Genomic DNA, 11,721 nt, shown 5'->3' with positions numbered 1-11,721 from the left:
ACTTGGCACTGTGAAATCCAATGTCATCTTTTGCATTCCTATAGCTTCCAGTCAAAGAGCTCTATAAAATCTATCTGGGAAAACAAATAAACAAAGCAGACTTGGAAATGGACCACATTAGGCAAAAGATGCAAAAGGAGATGCAAAAGGATGCTTTGGAGATCCAAATTTTGGAACATAAGTTAAAGGTGGGTGAGGTACAAACTGGGATACTGTTTCCTGCTCCAAAAACATACCCAATATGAATGACCTTTTTTTTTTTGTGCTTTCAGGAAATAAAGAAATCCTCATAAAAAGTAGATTGTCTTTATTAGAACACGGGCTGCGTGGGACAAGTTATTTTGTTGAACAGTGTCACCCCCTACCAGAGGCTGGGTCTGTCACACGAGTTTACTATCATACAGGAAGGCGAAAGAATGCCAAAGAAAACATTTCGGAAATAATAAAATACATTTAACTACATAGAAAACTCAAACAAAATGATTTTGGCAGAGTCTTTCTCTAACCACCCTTCCGTCCTGTGGATCCATGGCATGGTTTGGGTTTATGTGCTGCTCATCTGCAAATGCAGGTGGGCAATTTTCCCCTCTCAAAATCGCGATGTTGTGTAGAACCACACATGCAATTATTATGTCACATGCCCTTTCTGGTGTGACTCGCAGCATTTGGAGGCACTGGAATCTTGCCTTCAGGATCCCGAACGTGTTTTCGACCCTGGCTCTCGTCCTCATATGCGTCAGGTTGTAGCGCTGCTGTGGTCCTGGCACGGGATCGGCATGCGGGGTCAGAAGGCAAGGCTGGCAGGGGTACCCTCTGTCACCTAAAACATGACCGTCGAACTCTCCTACGATACAGGTGAAATATTAATCATCTGAACAAATATGGATTCTAAATCCTTCAAATATAGGCTTAACTCACCACGGGCAAAGCGAGTGCTCAGATTAGACTCCCGAAATATGCGTGCGTCATGCACAGACCCCGGCCACTTTGCCTCCACTTGGGTGATGATATTTCTGGCATCACATACAACCTTCAAATTGCAGAGGAGTATAATTAGATACTGAGGCTGTTTTGTTAAGTATCTTTAATTTAAAATGCTGAAGGTCTAGGCCTTCACCTGTACCTGCACATTGATGCTGTGGAAGGACTTCCTATTAACATAGTCTCCTTCATTCACTGAAGGAGCTTTAATAGGAATATGAGTTCCATCGATGCACCCGATGACACCCGGAAAATCTAGAACATTACAAATTAATTAATTTAATTAAATTGTGCACATTATTTATTACATTAAAACGTTCCAAGAAACAAATAGGCTACATTGTTGCTACTGTTACCTGCAATTCTGTAGAACTCTTCCTTGATTGTTCGTATAGGTCGGTGACTTGGAAACATCACAAACGTGTAAAGAAAACGTTTCAGTGCCAAAGTCACATTTCTGACAGACCGACACACGGATGCCTTTGAAATGTGCTCGGCGTCACCGACGTTGTAAAGAAAGCTGCCGTTTGCAAAAAAACGGAGTGCCACACAAATAATTTGTATTGAACTTAAAGCATGCCCCCGGTGCGTTTGACAGTTAACATGGGGGCTGAGAAGGTGGACTAAATAAATGATAGATTGCACTGAAAAACGATAGCGCTCGTGAAGAAAATTATCAGGAAAAGAAAGTATATCCAACCGGGGTCTTAATAATCGTTCCTCACGGAGATTCCTTCTGAGGATCGCAGCCTCTACGTCCACGGGCTCTCGTAGAAAAGGACATGCCATTTCTAACACTTCCTTCTGTCGGAGAGCTGCCTTCTGCCTTATAGACAACAAACTCAGAGTAGGTCTAACCACCTCCCGAGCAGGTTAGGTCCACGGCGTATGTTGCCGCAGCAACTAACTCTCGGTTGCGCTGAACCTGCTACCTGAAACGGAAAACCCAGAGTTTCCACTAACTCAGAGCGAACAAACTCGGGGTTGCCTCAAAACCAGCTACCTGAAACAGGCCTCTGGAGTAGTATGGAGACATGTTGTGTTTGTTTCTGTTGTTTTTAAATCTGAACAAAATTCACCAATGCCTTCAATTGTATTGGATTTGGCTGCTACACCAGGGGCGGCTCCTGGCATAGGCGGTTGCCTAGGGCGCAAAATGCCTAGAGGGCGGCACAAGAGACTGATTTATCATGACGTGATACATACAATATAAGCCAATACATTCACATCACAACATCATCTTCTAAACTCGAGACGCACCGGAGATAGAAGCGGCGCGAGGCTCCATGAAAGCTGTCATCGTCCTTTCAGTGCCCATGTTCAATAATTAGGCTGCTCGCGATCTGCAGCGATGGTTCTGGGGTCTGTTCAATTTTTTTCGCTCGCCGTGAGCATAACAGGCCGGAAAACACACTGAAAATCGATTTTAGCGATATAAGTGATATTTTATATACATGATTAAATATATATCCCACACTTTCGCTACAGGCTTGCGTAGGTCAGTCACCTGTGAAGACCATCGTCATTACCCCTGAACCAGCGCAGAGAATCTGCGCTTCCGCGTCAGGTGTGTCCCTGACGTACACGCTGCGGTGTTAGACCTATGTGTTAGACTGTGGTAAGAGTCAAAGATGAGTCAAAAAAGGATTAAATTATCAGGTGCACGATTCAGAAAGCACAGCAAAGTAGAGCAGGAGAAGAAAGAACAATACAGAGGTAAGAATCACCCTGATTGTGGACATCATTAATGTTTATTTTTGTCGACATGATATGCTGTTGGTACAGCTGATTTCAGACTCTTTTTATATATATATATTTTTTTTATTTTATATATATTTATAGCTTACTATTTTGTCTGCCTGTGTGTGCGTCTGTATACAGTCCAAAGTTCTTGGGGATGCATTACAATTTGCGTGTGTATGTTGGGGGGCGCCATTCTGAAATCCCGCCTAGGGCGCCAACATTGCCAAGGCCAGCCCTGTGCTACACTGTTTACCACTGAAACTGCAAAAGTGTTTTGTAGACTCAAACACTTCACCCACCCTTCCATCGGCATGGTGAGTAGATAATGAGTGAATTTTAATTTCTGGGTGAACTATTCTTTAAAGATGAAAGGTATGGGATTTGTGTTTCGTGTGGTTTTTCTCTTGGCTTTTTATTTTCAGTCTGTATTATTGTTATTCACTACATACTAACTATATAAATAGTTATGATAATTTATAATTAATTCAGTGTAACAATAGGCCCATGTAGGGTTGTCAGTTTAAAAAATATCAAAACAAAATCTTAATATATTTTCAACCTTTTTATGTATAATTATGTATAATTTTTTTCTGAATTGTTTTTGTATGATAAGTTGGATATTAGATATATAGTAACGGCAGATAAGGTTTCTTTCTTACAGTACAATCCAATTACGATCTTAACCCCAGCCTGTATATTGTGACCTCAAAGACCAAAAAGGAGCGTAATGTTTTCCTTTTAACTCAGAAAAGTAAATTAATTTTACCTTTTTCTAAATGCCCTGCAATGGTATGATCTGGAAAATTAGATGGTTGCAGGTGTAATCACATGCTTTGGCAAGCTGACTCTGGAAATAGGAAATTATGTATTACGAATATATCTGAAACATAGAGCGGTACTAAAGGAGCTTCAACAGAACATTCTGCAGCGAGTGGCATCAAAGTGGATACTCCTCAAACTTTTGTCTACATGCTGTAGGCAGAAGGATTTCAAAGTGTGAATGGACAAATTGTTATTTTTGCTAAACTTGAGACATCTCAAGAAGAACTGCAAGCATGACACCCGTAAATTGGTGGTGGGCGACAATTCTCTTGTTGATTTGATTCATTTTGTACTTTCCTCCATCTTAGTGTGTTGCATTTGGATGGTTTTATAATGAATGGTTGACATGCACACATGAGTAATATTGGACTGTAAAACCTTTTTTCTAATTATTCAGTCCCGCTTTCTGGGTCAATAAAGCCAGATCAATTTCTGTAACAAGTGCACTTTCAAATTGATCATGCTGCGTTGTAAATCCCTCTTTCTTACATTCCACAAATGGAGCTGTATTACCGAAGCCGAGATGCAAGTGCACCCTGCTGTCCCTGCCGCTTCCAGGCTGGTCACCAGTGCCAAGGCAGAGTGTACTGGACCTCTGGACTCCTGGACAGACTGGGCTGAACATCAGCCTTCAGAAATACAAATTCCTGTGAACTTTCTTTGTGAATGTACTAGGAGGTTTAGTACAAAAGTATATTTATTATAGAGGCATCTACCCTACATGATAGCACAAAATAATTGGATATATACCAGTGCTTTACTTCTTGCCACTCTCATGTCATACTTTCAGTAAAAATCGATGAAATCTGATATATATGCCATATTTATTTCGGTTATGACTCTAGACTCTTATGTTACAGCTCGTTTCAGGGTAATCCGAAGAGACACAGACTACTGCTAATTAGCAGCTGCTTAACTCAAGCTGAGAGGTCAAATGATCTGAGCTATGTCTCAGCTTGGTGGAGAGGAAGACAGGGGATGTAATGCTTCACTCCTGCTGTCCTGTGGTCCCAAAAGGAAGATCTCTAACCTTCCTCACTCCATACCCCCAATCACTCCACCTTCAACTCTGTCTTCTCATCATACAGAGTAGTAACGGGCCCCCTGAATGATCAGGAGATGTTCTTTCCTGTCTGTACAGCCTGCTGACTCCTTCCTGTTGTCTTTCTGTATGCAGGTGACTGTGATGACTGTCTGCTCCAGTGTACTAGAATGGGTAAAATAATCAGGTGTGTTAACTTGTGTTCATAGACTCTCTGAAGGCCAACAAGACCTCTGTCTGTTGGCCTGTACAACACTTCTAGAGACATTGCATAGAAAACTCAGACATGAAACATAGTTTCTCTCCTTCATTCATCAATTAAAAAATGTCTCAAACAAAGACAGCCATACTGCTCTACAATAGCAAAATTATATTTTGTTCTGTATCTGATGTGTGTTTAAGTGTATTACAGACGTTTTGCCATAACAATGTGAAATTTTCATGAAAACAGCTTTTTAGAGTTTGAATTACTAAAACAACAGACACAAGTGAAAATAAAGGAGCTACAATCTAGCTGTGTAGTTTGTGCTTTTGTATGACTGCCCATGCTACAGTTATTGCTCGGTCATAAAATGAGTTGGCTGTAGGGCTGCCATAAAAACAAAGTCTAAAATAGGAGTGCTATGTCATAGCCTGTACACTGTGTGCAGAAAATTATTAGGCAGGTGACCAGTTTTTACCATATCATAATTTGTATATATATTTTCCAACTCCAAGCTGTATAACCTTGAATGCCTATTGGATAATAACATATCAGGTGATGTGTATTTGTGTAATGAGGGAGGGTGTGGCCTAAGGAGATCAACACCCTATATCAAGGTGTGCATAATTTTTAGGCGGCTTCTTTTCCTCAGGCAAAATGGGCCAAAAAAAGATTTAACTGACTCTGAAATGTCAAATTGTAAAAAGTCTTTCAGAGGGATGCAACACTCTTGAAATTGCTAAGATATTGGGGCATGATCACAGAACCATCAAACGTTTTGTTGCAAATAGTCAACAGAAACAGAACAAAAAGACGCAAATGAACTGCCAAAGATTTGAGAAGAATCAAACGTGAAGCTACAAAGAACCCATTATCTTCCAGTGTTGTCATATTCCAGAACTGCAACCTACCTGGAGTGCCCAGAAGTACAAGGTGCTCAGTACTCAGAGACATGGCCTGCGTGGCTAGCCAGTAAAGGCCTTAAACATGAGGGAATAATGACATGGCCCCCATCCTCACTTGACCTAAACCCTATTGAGAACTTGTGGTCCCTTCTTAAACGGGAGATTTACGGTGAAGGAAAACAGTAGAACTCTCTGAACAGTGTCTGGGAGGCTATGGTTGCTGCTGTGCAAAAAGTAGATCAACAGATCAAGAAACTGACAGAATCCATGAATCAAAGGCTTATAACTGTTATTGAAAAGAAGATGGGGCTATATTGGTCAGTTTTTTTTTAAATTTCAGAAATGTTTCTTTGTAAATTTTGAGTTTTTTGTTTATTATTTTCACTTAAACAGATGAAAATAAACAAGTGAGATTCGAACATTTTCGTTTTGCATTTAGTTGCATAATAATTCTGTACACTAATAGTTGCCCAATGATTGTGCACACATAGATATTCTCCGAAGAAAACCCAAACCTCACTTTTACTTTGTTAAATATTCAGGTTTGAGGTTTATTAACATTTTTGATTGACAGAGAGCACTGTAGTTGTTCAATAATAAAATGAAACCTCAAAAATACACCTTGCCTAATAATTGTGCACAAAGTGTATTAGAAGATGAACATGATGACTCTACTTCTCCCACTATCCAATGATGAAGAAAATATAATCCTGGGTTCCAATGCCGCCAAGTTGCGTCAATAAAATCATTTGGAGCAGACAAGAGTAATGAAAAACTACCCAAAAAAAAACATTAACAGGGGGAAAAAATGTAGAAACCTCAGAGAGAGACACATTTGAGCGATCCCTTTCCCAGGTCGGAAAAGAGCACGATATATGCCAGGACAAGGGTGCAGCGAATCTCTTGGCTTCGTTCGCCCTGTGTCGTAAACCCTGGTGCAGCAACTGATGATGTTTAAGATGTATTATTCCTTCTTGTGGTGTCTGATGTAGCATGATTAGCATGGATGATAAAGAGCTGCAGTCGTAGCTGTGCCACATCTTAGGGAGTGCGGGGAATAGCATTGAGGTTTTAGGCCTCAGCTCTGGCAGGGATTGCAAAGCGTTGAGGAGATCTCGTCATGCGTTTTCAAACATTTCTGGTGAGCAAGGTTGTCGCCAGATGGGTTGGAGAGCAATGCAAGTGTTTCATCATAGAGGAGAAAGAACAAAAGCAGTATAATTCTTAGCAATGATAATACAGAAGCCTCGACAAGATCTATCAGTTTTGACTTGTACATGTGTGATTAGAGAGGATAAGGTCATGTAGAGGATTAAATGAGAATGTCCTTGGCAGATTTCTGGCAACACTGCTTCCACTGTGGTATCTACTCTGATTCACCTTGACAAAAACTTAAACGAAACAGAAAGCAAAGCTAAATGTTGGGTAAGACTGTAATCATTTTGGCTTCATAGATTATTTCTATTGTAGCAGCATTGACGCATTGAAAAGTAATTGTTCTTGATCTAATTACGGCTCTGTAGGAATCGGATGAAGACCATTGGGTAAAGACCATCGGGTTTGGTTGGCCAGACATTAATGAAGAATCCCCCATAACGGCTGTGGCCTAAACTTCCTCTTTATGGGCAGAGATTTTTGTTTACTTGATACTTGATATATTCATTTGTATCAAATATAGTAGTTCAATATATGCCCATTTATGTGGGTGTGTCTGCACTGTATCAGTTTGTTACAATTTGGAAGCTAACGAAAGTGACTTTAGCTGTGTAACTATTGATCTATTGGTGGTCCTGGATTAAAAGCCTCGGGAACCACAGATTCATATAGTTAAACCTGTTGGAATGAATACTTCACAAATTCCATGAGAATCTGTCAAATAATTGTGAATTTCAGCATTAATGATGGGCATTGTGGCTCTTTGAATGGAGGTGGGTCTTAAGTCTCAATTACTTTCAAAGAGCCGTTCAAAAGAACAGTTAATTATTTATTTTTCCTTTTTTATGGGTCCAGGGTTACTAGGGATTATGTGTAAAATAGTCCATTGGATAATAATATGATAGGGTAAAACTTGGATATGTGTGGAATAGGTTTAAGAGCACCACATTACTAGTATGACTAAACCTATTTTCAATTATCTGCACTGTAGGCAAGGCAATTTTATTTATAAAGCACACTTCATACACAGAGATAGATAGAAGGCGCTGCATAGACACATTTAAAACAACAAAGAGAAGAACAAAAATTCAAATTAGAAAGCATAATTTAAAAAAAATTTCAAGCAAAAATATAAATAATGTAGAATAAAAGAGAGAAAAGATAAATCTGTGACTGTGACATTATATCAATCTAATGATTGATGGGACAGTCCCCTCTCCCCTTTCTCAGCCACGCAAATCTTTTGTTCTCACTGTTCACGTGAGAGTGAAAAATTGGGCACCATTATAAAAAGAAACAGCTCAAGTAGCTTGAAGACATGAAGACATGGGGCCTCGTTTACAATCATGTGCGCATGTTGTTACTCGCCGCACAAAATAATTGCATGCGTAAAATCACCACCGGATTCATGACAAATGCGCACCAGCCAATGTTCTCACCACCATGCGTATGTATATGCATCACATCATTCGAAATTGACAGGCGTGTGTCCGCTTTCTGCAATTAGCATATTGTATCTAGGTACGAATATATGGATGATTCCCCAGATTTGTGCGGCAAACTTTCGCATGCATTGTTAAATAGATCCCAGTCACAACATGAAGATGGAACGTGTAGTTACATTTAAGCCATTTGAGGCCAAGAAGCTAATTTAAGGAACAAAGAATAGTTTTTCGCTGCAGTAACCTACTGAAGGAGGAGATATTTTGCATCTGACCTCAAGATGTCACCATAACCTGTCATATACAGTGAACCAAAATAAAATATCACCCAACAAATATAGATAGATATTGGAAAAAAATATGTATACAGTTAAATAATATGCATAATTCATCCTCTGGAGAAATTGTCTACGTTTGTCTATGTTTTTCAGTTCCCCTAAAGAGCGCAGATGGACCGTCGGTGGGGTGGAAGGCTTTCAGTCATCAAAACTCAAAACATCATCAGCAGAACAGAGACATTTCTGTGGCATGTTATTTGCAACAAAGCTGCTTGATTACCCCTCCTGCGCTTTCCATTCCGTGTAATGGAACAATTAGTTGCGCTGTGCGCTGCTTGTTTATCCGCCCACTCACCCCAAAATGGCAAAAATGGGAGTAATTGTGCACATTCACCTGCAGCCACTTAGAGAGAAGCCACAGGGACACATGGCTGGGAGAGGGGAGAGAGGCTGCACTCATTTTTAGATACATCCTCTGTTTTCCTTTGCATTTCTGTAACGGGTCTCGCACTAATATACTTGCAATCATGTTTTCAACTCCATTGCATGGTGATATATGCAAATACCCCATATGGGCTTGTGTTACATTACTGAAATGCCCAAAGAACCCAACTAAGCAAAAGGCCTGCTATATGACTTTCAAGATAAAATATTTGTCTGAGCAGGGTCACAAAGCAGCTTTAAGATCGGACTGCAAACATTTCAATTCTCCTTCACCCCTCCCCCCTACACCCTACAAGTGTACAAGACCTTTGTTGATTTGATTACATTAAAGTGGCTGTCAATCTAATGAAAATAACAGTCTGGTTTGTGCGCAAAAGATAAGTCATCAAGATTAGAGGACACATATCGTTGTTACAACAATAAATGGGCAGGTAAGTTTGCAGGGTGACCACAATTTTCAAGTCAAAGTCACAGTCATTGACGCCAACCTCCTCCGTAAATGCACTATGTCACATACAATGCCTATAAAAAGTATTCACCCCCTTGGATGGTTCACCCTTTTCTTGATTTTGTACATGAAATCATGGTAAATATAATTTGTCTTTTTTGACAAGAATTTGCAAAAAAAAACTTTTTAATATCACTTGACACAGATCAACTGCACTCAGGTGATCACCATTTCATTAATTGTGACACTGCTGGCATCAACTATCTGGACATCTGTTGTCACTTTGAAGGGGGGGAATATTTGTGCAATCATTTACTTTACCTTATATATTTTTAAATAATTGACATTTTGTAAAAGTCAGTTTTCACTTCGATATTAAAGAGGTTTTTTTCGCAAATTCTTGTCAAAAAAGCCAAATTATATTGACCATTGTTTCATGTATGAAAGCAACCAAAGGGTGAAACATCCAAGGGGAGTAAATACTTTTGATAGGCGTTGTAGGGATAATAGTAAGCTGCTTGTGCAGACGACCAGTTTTACAAACAGTCAAATGGTCTTTACCTCTCTCAAGTCTTTTCCAGCTCTATCAGCTCTGGTTTGGTCTCTACCAACTCCTGAGAAAATTATGTAACTCTTGCTGGTCAAGGACCTAATCAAGGTTTGGCCAGTTAAGCAACAAAGTTTTTGAATAAATCAAATCAGAAAGCATTAAACATGATTTATGATTCAAACAGAGACAGAAAGCGTTCAGGTGACTGGTGAATTATTTCCGCTGCAGAGATCACAAATTTTTGTCTACAGCTGATCGACACCAGCGTTGGCTCTTATCACCAAAAGCTTTCAAATGTCGTTCTCTCTCCCAGCTGAGGTCTTCATCGTTGGTTTTTCCGGAGATATTTCTCTTTATTTTCTATTGTTTTACATGTTTGTGTCTGTCACGGGTTAGTGATGTGGTCAACTGCCGTGGTGAATGCTGCAGAGTGTCTTCTTCTGTGTTTTCAGATGATGTCACTCTGACATTATTCAAAGTTTTTTACTCGGAGGCTGACAGGAGAAACTTCACAGTATGTTTGTAGCAAATGACTGGGACATTTGCGTTCTCACATATAGCCCCGGTGGATAATTGCAAGAGATAATACAGAGTTCAGTGCAATTCTGGAAGCAGCTTGAGTGAGTGAGTTAAACTATCAGTAGGCTGATCAATGTGTAGGACTTTTCCCATAGACGTGACAAAGACACCAACTGTACGTCTATATGGAAAAAAAATGAACAGTTACATCGTCAGCTTCACATGCAAACAAAATTCCGCCATATCTAGTTTTGTCTGTTATTGTAGTTGTTCAAGCTTTTTTTCTGAGCTTCCTCGACCACTGAGGAAGTCTGTGATCAGTTGGTATGCTTGATAAGCTCAGCTAGTAATTATTCTTTCAATTATTTTGCTCAAACTACAGTCTGTAAACAGGTTGAATTTTTTCAGCCCATATTTCGTTCATACCAGGTAAAACAAACAGATAAAGAAGACAGACAGAAGGATTAATGAGTGAAGCTGGAGCTGTTGCTCTGTCTTCGACAACATAGACTACCTACAGTCAGTTGAGAGCCACTTGCTTTCAAACTGGAAACCAATTTATTAACTTTGCTTGAAAAATGTCCATTATTCAAATGAACTCAAGTCTCCTGCAGGTTACACACAAAGGACTTTTCATGAATGTGGCTTTATTCAATGCTGACAGAGTCGCCTCTGGACTCCCTGAGGCTGGCTATGAAAAATTGGCTCCCCCTACTCAGCTGGTACAAACCAGTTGATAGTCACATAATTTTACCCAGTGATGATGGTGGTCTTGTCTACATTCCCGGTAAATTCATATTAAATTACATGTGATACATCCACAGATAAATTAAATAATCGAATTCCTGATTTATTTGATAGCATCAGTCGTATTGCTTTAGACTCAATTTAACATGTTGCTTAGTACATTTGCGGTTAATCACCAAACTTAACAATTTATTTGAACTGAAATTGAACAGAGATCACTTAAAGGATATACAAAGAGATCTGCATACAGTGTTCTCATAAACCACCCTGATTACTTCCCTCTTAAGAGCATTTTTTTAAATTCAATTTCAAACTTTATAGGGATAAATCATAGACAATAAATTTCAACATTTTACCAAATAAATAAATACACAATATCTAAGAAAAGAGAAAATTAAAAAAATGTTTTATGTTTAAAAAAGTAAAAAGAATAAGCCACATTT

General features: G+C 39.4%; 1 protein-coding gene across 1 annotated transcript; it reads right to left on the bottom strand.

The window, feature by feature from the left end:
• Nucleotides 1–335: 335 nt before the first annotated feature.
• LOC133005738 (putative nuclease HARBI1) lies at nt 336–1,770 on the bottom strand. The gene is made up of 4 exons (XM_061075511.1): nt 1,338–1,770; nt 1,124–1,236; nt 919–1,030; nt 336–844 (listed from the first exon to the last, which is right to left on the bottom strand). The coding sequence occupies exons 1-4, from the start codon at nt 1,768–1,770 to the stop codon at nt 471–473; spliced, it is 1,032 nt and encodes a 343-aa protein (XP_060931494.1). The 3' UTR covers nt 336–470.
• Between the last annotated feature and the right edge of the window lie 9,951 nt (nt 1,771–11,721).

The sequence above is a fragment of the Limanda limanda genome, chromosome 7, assembly GCF_963576545.1.
Source record: "Limanda limanda chromosome 7, fLimLim1.1, whole genome shotgun sequence".
Taxonomy (NCBI): domain Eukaryota; kingdom Metazoa; phylum Chordata; class Actinopteri; order Pleuronectiformes; family Pleuronectidae; genus Limanda; species Limanda limanda.
Note: the sequence above shows the minus strand (reverse complement) of the source record. Positions and strands in the feature narration are given on the sequence as shown.